The sequence below is a fragment of the Stigmatopora nigra genome, chromosome 11, assembly GCF_051989575.1.
Source record: "Stigmatopora nigra isolate UIUO_SnigA chromosome 11, RoL_Snig_1.1, whole genome shotgun sequence".
NCBI classification, from domain to species: Eukaryota; Metazoa; Chordata; class Actinopteri; order Syngnathiformes; family Syngnathidae; genus Stigmatopora; species Stigmatopora nigra.
In genome coordinates, this window is record NC_135518.1 from 3212912 (window position 1) to 3228622 (window position 15711).

At 38.7% G+C, this 15711-nt stretch overlaps 1 protein-coding gene across 2 annotated transcripts; it reads right to left on the minus strand.

Moving 5' to 3' along the window:
- Positions 1-914: 914 nt before the first annotated feature.
- klhdc3l (kelch domain containing 3-like) lies at positions 915-13371 on the minus strand. Of its 2 annotated transcripts, XM_077728746.1 has the most exons (8): positions 13072-13371; positions 12375-12567; positions 8909-8991; positions 8471-8549; positions 7962-8008; positions 5447-5567; positions 3448-3637; positions 915-2840 (listed from the first exon to the last, which is right to left on the minus strand). In XM_077728746.1, exons 2-8 carry the CDS (start codon positions 12532-12534, stop codon positions 2219-2221), a joined length of 1302 nt encoding a protein of 433 aa, XP_077584872.1. In that variant the 5' UTR covers positions 12535-12567; positions 13072-13371; the 3' UTR covers positions 915-2218. The 2 variants fall into 2 exon arrangements, with proteins under 2 accessions (XP_077584872.1, XP_077584873.1); XM_077728747.1 differs by lacking the exon at positions 13072-13371 and having other exon boundaries at positions 12379-12512.
- Between the last annotated feature and the right edge of the window lie 2340 nt (positions 13372-15711).

The following is a 15711-nucleotide window of genomic DNA, read 5'->3' on the forward strand; positions in this document are numbered from 1 at the left end:
TTTTATATGTATGTACAGTGTTCCCTCAGTTATCGCGGTTAATGGGGACCGGGACCACCCGCGATAAGTGAATTTCCGTGAAGTAGGGATGCCCTTTCAAAAATGCTTAATTTGAATTTAATTTTAAAAAATAATATTTTTTTATTTATTTACCCCCCTGTATACAGTACACCATATAGAATATGGGTAGAGTGAAATTCATGTTATAACAAAAAAAAAAAAGTAAAATATGTTGTCTCAATGCAAGTTTTGTATTTTTTTTTCCCCCAAAAAAAACCTGCGAAGCTCTGAATCCGCCGTGGCTGAACCGCGAAGTAGCGAGGGAACACTGTATTTGTGTGATATAATATATTTCTATGAAGTTCAGGGCTTGCATTTTTAAACTTTTTACACACATTTTCAGGTTATCACCCTCCTCTTATTATCAAGAGTTGTCTTGGTCAATCATGAACATAAACTGCCGATAAAACTTTTGCATAAATTCCTGTTAGTAACTCTCATGAGGAAGGTTTGAGTTGGAGATTGAATTTGATTTATTTAAGAGACAGCACATATTAATGAATATATTTATATTCATGTTATATGGCTTGTATGCAAGAAAAATATGGTAGTTGTGTAGATAAAGGCCCAGATAAGTAATATGGATTTACCATAGGTTATTATTCCATTTTTCTTAATACTAACTTTTTTAAAGAAATTGAATTTGTAATTCCCATGGTTTGTATTGTATTAGTAGAATATTTAGATTAGAACTTTATTTCATCCCGTATTCGGGAAAATCTCTTGGTTGCAGTAGCAAGACAGTAAGAAGCACAGACACAGAAGACATTGTAGACCTAGGTAAAAAAAATGGAGCCACAATCATAAAAGCAATATTTTATTATACAGTATGAAATGTTTAGATGAGTTTCAGTTTTTGAAATGACAGGAATAAAATACTAAATACTTTTATCATATTAGAAGCATCTGCATATAAAATCTTGTTTAACAATCTTTGAGCATTATTTTGAAAGTAACACCATAATATACTTTAATACTGTTAGACCTACTGCACACAGCACAATGTCTCTGAATGCAACTTCTTGATAAATAAATAAACTCTCTGAGAATGGGCACAAGCCAGAAGAAGGGAGTAGGAGAGCGCATAATATGAAGGTAAGCTATTTAAAGTGGGACTCACTCCCTCCCTTTCCCCTAAATGCACCTGATGGGGTAATTGGGCTCAAACTTACATTTTGGTGCAGACGGTTGGATATTTTAGCCACTTATAGCTAGGAACACATAAATCGGAGATTCATCTTTGTTACGGCTGTCAGCCTGGGTATACATTATGATGGAGGTTGTGTTTTTTTCTTCTTCAGCAGGTGCCAGGAGCTGTGGCTCCACCCCTGTGGCAAAGCCCTGCCCAGGCTAACACAGCTGTGACAAATTCCCACTCATCCCTCCATCAATCAAAGTCCACATCCTGCCCTAATTTAATTAGAGCCTCCTTTTTTGCAGTTCTGGGTTCGACAGTGTGGCATGCAAGTGCTAAGACAGTGGAGTCCTTACGTTCTTTAGAAGGCACCAATGTTGATAAAGTTAATTTTGGACTGCATAGGGGGACTTGAGATAAGTTTAGACACCCGGGGGTAAACATATAGTTTGTTGCACTTATACAAGTAGTTTATTCCCATGTCTAGACTTTTATTCCATCAGTTCTGACAATGGAACCCTCAAGCATTATTTCCTGTATTTTTGGGGGTGTACATTTGAACACCTGTCTGGGATGGTGCATTTTTTTAACCTTTTTCATTTAAGAGTGCCATTTTAGTATCTCTTGCTTCCCTATGTGGTCCTGTGGTCCAGGTTTTCTGTGAACTTTGTTGTTAATAAACTGTCATTTAATGCTAATTGCCTTGTGTGTCTGTCTCCTCATTGGTCGTGTTTTTCTGCTGTGGTAGTTGCGACTTCCTGGTACCTCTTACCACCAGGAGGAGTTGTAACAGTCTTTCTGTGTCCAGCAGGAGTGAGCAAGGATTTTTTTTGTGAATTTTTATTCGTTTTTGTCAACTGTGATGCAAATTTTGAATTGCAAAATTAATTCCGACCTGTCAAAATGTACATATTGCATTCTATTCAAGTGTTCAGTTGAGTACAGCAAAATTGCTCGTTTTGCGGCCGGCTTGATTCCCCCATTCTCCGAATAAGGGCTGTATATTTTAAAATCTGCTTGCTGTCAACAGTCTGAAAGAGTCATTTGCCAAACAGAGATAGGCTTAAATGCAGAAAATGGTCTGCCTCCCAAAACCAGCAGCATGTCAGGCAAATGCTTGAATGTATCTTGATTCTCTTCTTCGAACAACTCCTCCTCTGTGCAGCTCCAATGTTTATTGAATGCTTGGTTTTCAAATGTTAAAGAGCTATCAACCTGATGCACATTTCTTTCCAATAGCTCACATTTGTCTTTTTCTGTGACATCAAGTGTTTTGTGATGACACTTTTCCAAGGTAAAGGTTTGCAGCTCTATAGCACCTTCTGATCCTAGAAAAGTGAGTGAGGCAGGATAACATTTGTTTTTGAAAGGCCTACATTTCTCAGATTGTTGCTTTAAGTTACTTTCTGAAGATATGCTGGTTGTATGGGCTGAGTAGTTCAGACCCACACCAATGCAACAGTGGTGAATCTTATCTGGAGAACTTGATCCTGGCATTTTGATTACTTGTGACCATGTGTGAGTGGAGAAGTCGTACTTCCATAGAGAGCCCATTGGATTGTTAAGGCTTTCTCCTCCACCAAAAAGAAGCATGCTTTCTTTGTAGGCTACCGCCGAGTGACCAATCAATTTTGAGGGTCCGAACCTAGGAAGAATATCAGTAGGAAATGTTAGGAGTGTTGAAGTTTTGCTTTGTTAATGCCATCACTATGTGCCGATTTTTGGACTATGACAAGATACTACCTTTTTCACACACTTTGAACGGTTAACCACGGATTTACACCAGATATGGCACATTTATGTAAGATATCTACACCTTAAACTCATCAAGAATGCATGAATACAGCACCCACCATGTCAAGCATCGCACTGATCCGCTGCTCGAGTGCTTGAGATATTAAAGAAAATTCACGTGAGATTACCGTGAGATTACATTAAATAAGTTTGGAGTATGGCTGCGACTATCTCCTACTTATTTTATACTTAGACTATAATCAAGTAATCTGACGATTAATTCTAAGATTAATCCAATAAATTACATTTCTTTTGCATTTCCCATCACAATTTAATCATGGCAATACACAATGAATAATAAACAATTTAAGATGTTTAAGGCATGTTTTAAGTAAAAAGCCAAAATGAATCAGTACTTCTGGCTGCAAAACTTATGAAGCAAGGGTGGACTGATCATTCTTTTCATTGACTGTAGCTGTGAACCCTGGGTCAAACCCAAACACTGAGGCTTAACTTACTTGGTTTTGAGTGAACTCCATGTATAGCTGGCAGGATTCCACTTCCAGAAATCTCTCTGCTCTTTCAATCCTTGTAAACCACCAAATAGGTACATGCAGCTCTGGTAAACCATTCCAGAGTGACTATGTCTTGGACCTGGGCTAAGTGATCTTTGATGTATATCAGTGAGTAGCGACCAGACCATTGTATCTATCAAGCATTTAGAAACATACAAAATTAACATCAACATACAGTACAGTATGCAGTTATTATTAATTTCCCCAAAAATACAGTTTTCACAAAGTCCACAACTTCTTCACTCTCAAATGTACTTAACTCAGAAGTGATATTGGCTGCTTTGTTCAACACAATTTGCCTCTGTCCATTGCTGATCATCTGTTCAACACAATTTGCCTCTATCCATTGCTGATCATCTGTGCGACATTCTCCCACCAGTACCCTCTGACAGTGGTGTTGCCAAGGAAATTAAGTGCAGAAGAATAAAGGCGACTACCGCATTTATTGGAGTATAACCCGCACCCAGAAATTTGTGACTAAAAATTGGTATACATTTTCTTTTCACTTCTCAACTGACACCAAGGATTGCACGAGAACGGAAACCTGGTAAAAAAAAAATACCAGTATGGACACAATTCTGAAATGGAATATACAATTTAAAATCCTTAAAGTCTAATTCATGATCATAATATTTGAAAATGTTTAAAGTCTGATTGATCATTACCAGATTCACCAAATAATTGATTCCATTCTTCTTGAGCGAGAATAGCGCTCCGTGGGCAGACTGGAGCGAGCGGCTGACCGGTTTCTCTGGAGCAGTTTTTTTTTTTAAATTTTACCTATAAACTTTTCAAGGGCTATTTGATGGCTGTTTTGTAAAAGAAGGTAGATTATATCTCCTGGGCCCTGGAAGAACGGGCTCTCGCACGCAATCTGGCGGACAAAGACAGGTTTTACATCTCCCATTATAATGACTGCAGAGGGGACTTTTTCACAGGTGGAGGGCAGTTTTACCCCTGGATTTGGTCATAAAAGCGAAAACCTCATGTATAATGTGCACCCGAACTTTGCCTCAGTTTTTTGGTAGATAATTTTGTGCATTATTACGATGATTAGTTTCAAGTGTGTTGGTGGAGGGAGACGTGGAAAACCGACTGAATAGGGACTCTCGAGAACTGGAGTTGGCCCCCCCTGCTTTCAATAATACACCAATTGTCAGGTTGTAGAGAGGTTTGCTCCTGAAGTGGATCCTGAGCATCTCAAAGATGAGTACCAGCTATTGGATGATGGAGACTTCAATGAAAAAAAATGCAAGTCTGGATGACATCTGAAAAAGAATTCTCAACCTCAAAAATCCAATGGGCAAAGAGTGGTTTCCTCTGCTAAAACAAGTTATGGAAGCAATCCTCTCTCTTCCCCGCAGCAATGCGTATTTTGAGCACATCTTCAGCCAAGTCCGGAAAGTTCAAACTGAGTTTAGGAAATCATTAGCTCTAAAGACTTTTACAGCCTTGCTGCAATGAAAAATGAACATGGAGGGATGTTGTTTTTTTAAGCCAGATGAAGAACATTTGAACTTGGCAAGAAATCAAATGCAATTCACATGTAAAGGTTACAGTGCAATATAAGTTCACTGTGAATTTTCATCCAAAAACACAGTGTTCAATCAGAGTGCAATGCCAATCATGTATAATGCTTTTTTCAAACATTAAGATGCACATCCTATTATTTTGTTAGTAAATTATTGATTTAAAAGTGTATTTTGTGTGTCACACATTATTAAAGTGTACTATCTAAATGTTCTTTTTTGTTGGTTCTGATTGACATAAGGATACTGAAGTCCATATAAGGATTTTTGTAGCCAGTCATACAGACTTGTAACCTTAGGTTGACAGGTATGGTGATATGAAAAATAATTATCATGATAAAAGATTTTTTGTGGACCGAGCAGAACTTTGAGAACAGCAACATTATCAATAAAAAAATATTTGAATTACTCACCAAGATCCAAACTCCAAAATTCTTGTGAGGATCCCTTGATGTCTATGAAGCCACCGTAGATAAGCATAGACGACCCTATGACCACAGCACTGTGGCTTTTTCTGTTGGTTGGCATTGGGGTCTTCGTCCATGTAAACACAAGTTTTATTAGAAAGATGAAACTCACGGATTTAAGCTCACTAAAATTGATCAACAATTGTTCAGGGGGGCTGGTACCCATTTCAGTTGTCTTTGTTCTGTGTGCTCGTTCCTATTTCACCTGCTGTCTTTGTTCTGTGTAGACTTTAGTCTAATTGTCATAATCTTTCACGTGTTACTCGCAAACAGTGGGTGCGAAAGTCAATTGGTTCACTATTGAGTGGGGATATTGGATTGACATCTTGAAGAATATTAGTACAGTGGTACCTCGAGATACGATCTTAACGCTTTCCGGGAATTACCTCGTACGTCGATTTCCTCGTATCTCAAATCAACGTTTCCAATAGAAATGAACTAAATAAAAATTAATTCTTTCCCACCCTCTAAAAAAAACACCGATGAAAAACACAGGATGTTACAATGGAAATGTTTTATTGGTTGTAATTCACCATTTACCAACAGAGTAACAAATAACTAGTGGTTATGATGTTTAATAATGGAATGAGACATTATTCAATACAACAGGGAGTTCGCGGATGGGAGAGAGACTTGACATATGCGCTCGTAACGTAACAAACTTTAAATTTAACTTAAATGAATTTAGATTCCTATACACAAACACTTAAAAAAGTTTTAATCTCAGGTTACACTAAATTTAATCCATCCTGTCCAATAACCAAGACAAAGAGGTTAACTTATTCCACCGCGGCTTTCGAGGCAAACTTCCTGCTTCTCCATACGGATAAGTGAGCCAGCACCGTTACGTGTACACTACTGATGTTTTTCGATTATTTCGTGATTAATATCAACTGTCATCATACGCCTTTTCTTCGCACTACCCTTCATTGCACTGGCTTTCTTTGGACCCATTGTGTTTCCCTTAATTCTGCACTAATGCGAAAAAAACACGAAAAATACAACTCAGTGCTCGTAGAAATCTTTGAAATAGGGGGATAGGCCAGGAGACAGTGCGGTGAAATCATAAAGCAGCCTCTTGCGGCCTGTCCAACTGGCAGTCTCAAATGCTTGTATCTCAAAATTTGTCTTATATCTCAAGGTAAATATTTGCTCAGAATTTTACTCGTATGTCAAATTGCTTGTATATCGGGACACTCGTGTGTTAAAGTTTTACTGTACTACTATTGGATATGAGATTCCATCAATGTAGCAGGTCAGCGCAAATTGGCCAATAGCTGCCCCAATCATGCATTGTGAGAAATCTAGGTTTGTCGGATTTACAGTAAAAAAAGTGAGGCTTTCTAATAGGAGTCAAAGTTTTTACCCTTTTCCCAACCAATAGGTAATGATATGAGGCATTGTCAAATCAGCAGCTTTATATTATTTGAAGGTTCCTCCCATGAAAAAGTTCTAAATTGTAAATTTTCGAGATGCCTTTATGAAATATTTAGGTGGAGAATTTATGGAAAAGTCTATCTGCCGTGCCAGGTTAGTTCAGGCACGCAGCGCGGTGAGAACACAACATACGGAGCAGGGGTTGATCAAGGGGGCACATGAAAGCATATGCTATATTGTAAGAGGCCACACACAGCTAAAGGTTAAAAAAATTCTGATAAAAGCTGGATACAAGGTAATACATAGTTCAAGTTCGTGGTGCAGATTTTGCCAATTTCCGAATTTATATCGGACAAGCTCTACAACCAACTACATTATGTGCGCGATTGACAAATCAAAAAAAGACATTTGCAAAAATCGTGATTCACTTGCTATTCCAAAAGGCACTTTTAAGAAGCTAAGCATATAGAAAAGACCATCAAAAAAACAAATCACTACATTTAGTAGTGATCAACCGATATATAGGGCCGATACTTGGCAATTTGATGTACATTGAACCTTTTTTAAATCCAACCGCCAATATGAAGAAATCAATTGGGAACTGGATTATTTTGACTCAGATGCAGTGGCACCTCTCCTTTGTTGCTCTTTTCTCATGTTTTAACATTAAAAGAACCTGCACACCTGCTCAATAAATTGAGGGTTTTGATGTTGTTGCAACTGCCATGCTTTAATTTGAAGCATGCACAGATGCAAATTTAACCCCCTCACTCTCTGTTTCCTTCCTGCCCTTCTGTATCGCGCATTCTCCTAAAGGTTGCAGGTGATGCTGGAGCCTGTCCCAGCTGACTTCGAGTGGAAGGCAGACTAAACCCACGACTCGTCGCCAGTCAGCCGTAGGGCACACAGAGACAGGCAACCAATTGGTCCTGAAAAACCCTTATAAGTCCTGAAAAACTAACTAACATACACTTCCAACTTCATTTCCCTAACCCCCACATATGTATCTATTCAGTCAAATTACACCACCTGTATTTTTCAAACTTTACAGTATGAGGGAGAGAAATAAAACTAGTATATCTACCTGAGAGCTAATCACTTTTGTCGGACATTCCATCCAATTGCGCTTTGCTGAAACAGACAAAAGTAATGTTGTGCATTGTGAGTCCAATGGAAAACAAAAAAAAAAGAGAAATTAGAAGAAAAGAAAAAAAATGCACTGCTTTGATGGTCTCTTGATGCATTTCTATTATGTATGCATGATCTTAGAACTTTGTTAATAGTTTAGTGAGTTAGCTCCAGAATATTCTAGTGAAAATACAGTTGGAATATATGTTTATATGAAGGCAGGTACTATGTATTAGCAGTAATTTCTAAAGTTGGGTTGACTTCTGTAGTGACAGAGCACTAGCAGTAAAGTTTGGTAGCAAGAGTAAGAACCATGGTGGAATTCATGCAAGTTGCATCATGTTTTGTTTTTAGAAGTATGGCTGGCTAAGAATATGAATAGAAGTAGAAGTATGGCTGGCTAAGAATATGAATAGCAGTAGTTGACAATATTTCATTTGCTTTGACCTTCACAGGATATCTTACCGATGTCATACACCCAAAGGGGACATCTCAACGAGGCGTATCCTGAATCTAGTGTGCCTCCAAAGACGTAAATAAAGCCCTGAAATTTCAAATGATGATCAATTTGCAAGCAGTTTATATACCGCAGATTTTCGTTGCACGAACCAAAGAATACACAATGAAGAGAGGGGAAAATACATACCCGAAACTGGTACTAGTTGTTGTTTTTTTTTTAATTTATTTGAAACCAAGAACAAACATTTATTAAATTAATCATAGAGAACAATAGACTAAATAGTCACATGTTAATATAAGAGTTTTTCAAAGAACTCTCACCTAAAAGAAAAATAACATAACAGGCTATCGATGGTCAGAGAGAAGAAAAAACACAAGACGCACTAGAGTATTAACAGGCAAACAATGACAAAAGTGCAATTTATAGTCCGGAAAATATTGTACCTTGTAAACGACCATGGAATGTTCCTCAACTTCCTCTGGTGCAGTCTCTCCTACACAACTCAACTGTGTCCATTGATTACGCACTAGAGACAAGGGCAGATCAGAAAGGATTTTTCTTTTTTAATGGTTAAAAAGACTTCTGTGAATTCTACAAACCAAGGTACAAATTCAAAAGCACTGCCTCAATTACGACAGGTTAATTTTAACAAAATATATCATTTAAATTTAGGTCAGACCAGGATACAAAAAGGTAATGTTCCTTTAAGTCAGGAGTGGTAAACATGTCGCTCTTGAGCAGCATGCAGCTCCGGGACAAAATGAATGCAGCTCGTAGCCACAGCAACCTCCAGGGTAGTTGATTTAACTCTGTGACCGGACATTTCGTTGACACATACTTCGTCACCGGGCGCTTCGTCCCCGGACGGTTCGTCGCCGGACAATTCATCGAACAGACATATCGTCGCCGGACAATTCATCGAACAGACATATCGTCGCCGGACATTTCGGCGATGGACAATTCTTTGCCGGACTTGCGAACAATTGTTTTTAAAATAAAAGGTAATATATGAAATTATTTTATTAAAAAGAAGACAAAGGAAATTCACATATTCTTCGTCGTATTCCTTTTTTTGCATGGTATTCCCATAGGTATCGTGTATACAGACTAGATTTCTGAGGCGCGTTGTGAAGCAACGGAGCAAGACGTCGTCGCTTGTTGGTCATTTTAAGAACAGGCCCATTCGCTCCTATCAATAGAGTCAATAGAATTTGTTCTTTGAAAGGACAATAGATTGCTTGATTTAAAATCAAACGTGTGGGTCTATATCAAAGTCAGATATGCAGTATTTTTGGCACACTTCATAACAAATATCGGCATCCAGTCAGAATCGTAGCCACATCAATTCACAATTAAAGCCCAAACAGTAAATATTAAATTAGTGGAGTCACTCAGTGCCCCAGAGAGATGTCTCCCTATTTGTTCTGAAGAATCAGCGTGACATCTGAGTTGTTGTGTCACCTTTTGGGGTCTTTCCAAACGTGGGGCGCTCAACGTAGGAAGTTTCGTGCGTAGTGTGTTTAGAGACGAGCATATTTAGCAATTGCACACAGCCAAATGATAATGTGTTTGTCGAGTGAGTTTTTGCTGTTTTATTTTCTTTAATAACGAATATGTGAATTTCCTTTGTCTTCTTTAATCGTGGTTAAGGTTAGTGGTCAAGGTTAAGCGAACTGTCTGGCGACAAATTGCCTGGTCGACAAAGTGTCCGGCAACAAAGTGTCCGTTCGACGAACCGTCTGGGGACAAGGTGTCCGTCAACGAAATGTCTGGGTACCGTGAACTCTGGCTAAGTAGCATTTGATGTGTGTTCAGGGTGGACACTTAACTTGAAATGAACACATGTTTTGTTTTGAAAGGAGAAGAAACTTATGGTGAATAATATGGTTTTAATTGTCTGTTTTTGTGTGTGTATCTGTTGGTTTTGCCACGTCAGTACGTGGTGTGGCTCTTTGACTCACAGTTTAAAATTTTTGCTCTTTATGTCTAACTTGTTTGCCACCCCTGCTCTAAGTCGTTATCATAAAGTCTAGACTATAGAGAGCAGTCCCCTTGGCTATAAGTCGCAAAAAAAAATCTAATTATTTGCCACTGCATATTATGTGACTCCATGCTGCAGGTGGCAATGTGTTTAAAGTGATATTGTCGTATGTGATAGAGAAATTTTGGAATTATCAAAAGTATCTTGAGTAACCAAATTAACATATATCAACACGCCGAGTTGTTTTCTTCATTCATATGCAGGCCCCTGTCACATGACACCAAACGTCCTACACGTGTTCTGTAAAAAAACACCTAACACCTTAAATGAATGAATAGATAAAATCCAACACACTTAACCTTCTAAGCGTGAAGCGAACTAAGTCCTCTTAAAAATCTCTGGCACAGCATTTAATATAGCTTCAAAAGGCTCCTGCTATCAGTGCTATGGCAATCTCTCTTCTTTACATCAAACAGGTCTAACCTTAAACTGTTCCTATGTAATGGGATCAATCATTGAACAGAGTCTTGTTGGGCAATGAAGTCCTTAAAGTGCTTGTTAAAAATGGGTAATGAGCACCAGCATATCGCCCTGTAACTAAAATTAACTATTGGAATCAAACCAACCGTCATAAAGTATTTTATGGCTAAGAACCTCTACTGTGGATAAATAGGCCTGTTGTGTTGGACCAAATTCTGATTAAAACACTCGGCTGTGTGTATCGGCCGATTGTCATATTTAACTGCACCATACATCATATATTTAAAAAAATAAAAAAAATATTCATTCATTCAGCTGCAACACAAAAAAATCATCAATAATAACCTCATACAAGTGAAATATTATTAAGGAATATAGCCATATTTTAGTCACCAAAAATCCTTTTTACCTGTACACAATATCCATCCTCCTTTCTTTCCTCCTTTTTTATCGCCATCAAAGCCAATACTGAAAGTTGAGCCTGTCCTGTCTTATTTCTGGCATAAGTTTTTATTCGATACAGTGCTGAAAATGTTCGTTCCTTTGGAGTTGTCCGACCTTTCTTAATGATGTCCAGCTTTTTTTTTCTTGAAAAGTCTCGTCTTGAAAATGGCTTTGACAGTAAATCTGCAAACAAATCAATTTCTTCTCCTCCTTCAGCCTTTGCGAGTTGACAAAACTCATATTGGATCAACACAACAATATATATGCTTGTGCAGCTCGCCCCAGATACTGTTTGGTAGCTCTGGCTAGTCCACTCAATCACTTGCCAATCATAGTTGGTGAAAGTGATGACATATCCCTAAGCCTGCGAGAACGCAATGACGTATCCCTTGGGGTCGCCAAATCGAATTCTGATTGGTTAAAGCAACGGTTTTATCATTGCTTGTTTTATGCAGCAGAGCCTGCAGAACTGACTGTGAAGGCCTCAAGGCAGATTTCTGACGCAGCCAACAAATAGCTGAAATGTGGTTGGTTAGATGCTTAAATATGAAAACACACACCTGGAAGCAGCACAAGCAGGGGGAGAGCAATGAAAGGAAGCTGACAGAGAATTTGGAATTATTAATAAGTATTCATGGACAAAACATAATTAACACCAGTCTGTGATTCGAATATTTTTAGGCCAGCAGAGAAGACCAATAGATATATACCAACACATATACAGTTGTGGTCAAAAGTTTACATACACTTGTGAAGAACATAATGCCATGGCTCTCGAGTTTCTAGTTATTTCAACAACTCTGATTTTTCTCTGATAGAGTGATTGGAACAGATACTCATTTATATATATTTTTTTCCTTTTCTTCCCATCAAGAAGACGTTTCAACTTTATATAACTATATATAAGTGCCTCAACTTTAAGAATTTTATCTTTAAACAACAGGCATTGAAAAAATAAATATTCATTATTCATTCATTTAGTCAGGTTTTGGTCAGTGGCTTACCTACACTGTAACTCCAAAAGTCACCCAGAGTGCTGTTGTTTCTTCCTGCCAAGATATAGATGTTTCCATCAGAGCTGCAGCAGGCATGCTTATAGCGGTCACAAGGAGCAGTGACACTTTGAGAAAGCTGGTTCCACAGGCAGGGTCTATTTTGACTCATTGTTGGTCCATTCCAGCCTTACTCGTCCATTTTCTAAACGTTTTTTTTAAACAAGAAGAAGAAACTGATACAACCAATCATATGCACATACCACTCATGAAACCACACCAATATGGTTCTTATTGTACATCCTTATGTCAAAGTTTGGTTATACAATTGCATCCCAAGTTTACACCAAATAGACACGTGTGGACACCCATTCATCATTCTGGCGCTTTTTGTGTTCTTCTCACTTTTGTGACACGAGAGTATTAACGTCATTGTTTCCAAAAAGACTGATCTTGGGGGAGCCCATACTATTTACCATTTTGATCAAATCAGTTTTTTTTAAGATAGAACCTCTCCACACTCCTGTCTCTCTCTTTTAAAATGACACCAGAATCCATTAACTGTTTGAATGTCATTTACTACTCCCAACCCGAATTAGGAAGTCAGATTTTGGGTTTAAGGCCTACTTTCAGTTACAGCCTTAATCACAAAGTCTGCCATTTTTAGCTGGTATCAGTTTGACACAGAATTTAACTAAACATGGCCTACCTTTTCCTCTATTCCGTATAAATAGAGGGAGCAAACTGCAGTGTCCCTATGTTGTTAGTCTCTGTTAGTTGTTATGGCCACTGACTGCTGCTCACTTGGGACTGCTATTTTAGGGACACGAGAGAAACACAGTGTTACTGACTTTAAGTACACAAAATAGTTTGGCAATTATGGTCATCTCATGGTGGGCTATAAGAGAAAAGTATCAATTGACAATAATTTTTAGGTAACTTTGTCCGCTTAAAAATTCAGAAACTCAATATGCAAGAAAAAATACTTCTACAATATTAATGAAAATACAATACTGCATAAGGCGGCCAAGCGGCCATAGCGGGGCATCGGCCTCACAGCTCTAGGGTCCCGGGCAATGTTCCCTCTAAGTTGCGCGCGTGTGCAATTGCGCACTACTCCCGTCTTCTCTGTGCAGCAGCAATCATATGGCGCGCAGTAAATAAAATCCCAACTATTTTTTTTTTTTTTTAACCCTTTCCCCATGACAGCGCCGTTTACGTGGCAGCCAGTGGCAGTAGCTCTGTCCACTCTTATATTTTTCGTGTTTTACTGCATGTTTCACATGAAAAATTAGAGGGAACATTGACATGCACCTGCTTATGGCAGGTGTGATACTGGTGTGCCCATAGCGAGCAATGATGATGTCGCTCACACTGGTACTCAGTGTGCTCGGGGAGGTTATCTTTCTGCCCAGACCAACGAAAAATTAGAGGGAACATCGGTCCTGGGTTTAAATCCAGACCGGTCCACCTGTGTGGGGTTTGCATGGTCTCCCCGGGGCTGTGTGGGTTTTCTCTGGGTACTACGGCTTCCACCCACATTCCAAAGACATGCATGGTAGGCTGATTGGACACTAAATTGCCCCTAGGTATGAGAGTGAGCGTGAATGGTTGTTTGTCTCTTTGTGCCCCACGATTGGCTGGCCACCAACTCAGGGTGTTGTCCCCGCCTCTGGCCCGAAGTCAGCTGAGATAGGCTCCAGCACCACCCGCGACCCTGGTAAGGATGAAGCAGATTGCAACTGTACTCACTTTTCACACCACATTGTGCATGACCAAGAAAGAATGCTGGTATTCTTGATAATGACCCCGCAAACCCTACATGGGAAATTCCATGGCTAGTAATCTTGAAAACATTTCAATTTATCATTGCCACTTTGTAGGTCACCACAAACGCTAATCACACAGTGACCAAACACATTTGTTTGGTGCATCCTGGCTTTGGTTATTCGGAGTTGATGAATAAATGTGCAATTAAGAGTTAAAAAAAAAACAATTAGAAGACTGGCAACACTGAAACAAATGTTGACGAACAACGATGTAACTACAAATCACAATGAGAACAGTGCGACTTCGTGGACCATTTAAGAAGTATATTTTCACATTATGAAATTTGAAGTCATGTCTAATAATGTAGTTATCATTAGTATTTACTTTTGTTTGCGTAAAGGTTTGTGTTTTTGGGGAGGTGTCTCTGACAGAATGCTCTGATGAAGAAAAGTTCGAACATCAAAGCCATGCCATAAAACTGAATGTGTTTACATACGATGGGTGCAGTACTTCATTTCATTCTTTTTTCATTTCTTTATTTTTTTAAATGTAATAGAAAAGGGAGGAACCAGATTTGATCCCCCCAAAAAACGGTACATTGAACACGAGATGCCTGAGCTATAGCTAAAATGTTCTTATATAACTATAAAGTACGCTTTATGTCAGGGTTTTTCTTTAGGGATTAAACATTCGAAAAATCATAAAATAGTGAATTATATTTTTGAGTTACTTACGAAATAGGTTGCAATTCCATTAATTTTTGCCATCTGCAAAAAGGGACGAGTGATGATGCATTCACGCAAGATGGTTCATTTGAAATTCTCTAAGGGAGATGGTGTTATGTCCGTTTCATCAGAAATAAAATGACTACTTTAAGGGTAAAATAATGTAAAACAAAACTGTTAAGACTATAACTAAACACAAAAACACCAAAGTATTGAATATATTTTGTTTTGATTGTTTACAATTCACACACACACACACACACACAGGCAAGGCAATGAGTGCAGTCGCAGTGAACGCATCTATATTCCGGAGGCGGGTTAGAGCAAAGGGAAGGAAGAGTGTAGCTTCCTCACGTTTGGCATCTATTCTTTTTTTTTTTTTTTTTACAAATAAAAGTATAAAGCAAATTCCCGATAACGTTGAGGCAAAAAAAATGCCACAATTACTTCAAACTTTAGAGGGCCAGAGGCTGAGACACCCTGAATCAGATTCTAATATATTGCACAGATTACAAAGATATTGCCCATTGTTATTGCACACCCAAAAGTTATTGCACAGAAGGGACTGTGTCGCGCCAACTCAAGTTCAGAGTCCTGATGGCTGTGAGAAAAAAAAAACTGTCCTTAAGTCTATTTGTCCGTGCTTTGTAAGATCTGTAGCGTCTGCCAGAGGGCAGCAGCTGGAACAGGTTGTGACTAGGATGGTATTGGTCCCTGACAATGTTCCTGGCTCTGCTGTGGTAGCAAGGGCTGGCAATGTCATCCAGTGAGGGCAGAGAGCAGCCAATGATCTTCTGTGCATTGTAGATCACCCTCTGCATGGCCTTTCTGTCTGCTGCCGTGCTTCCAGCGTA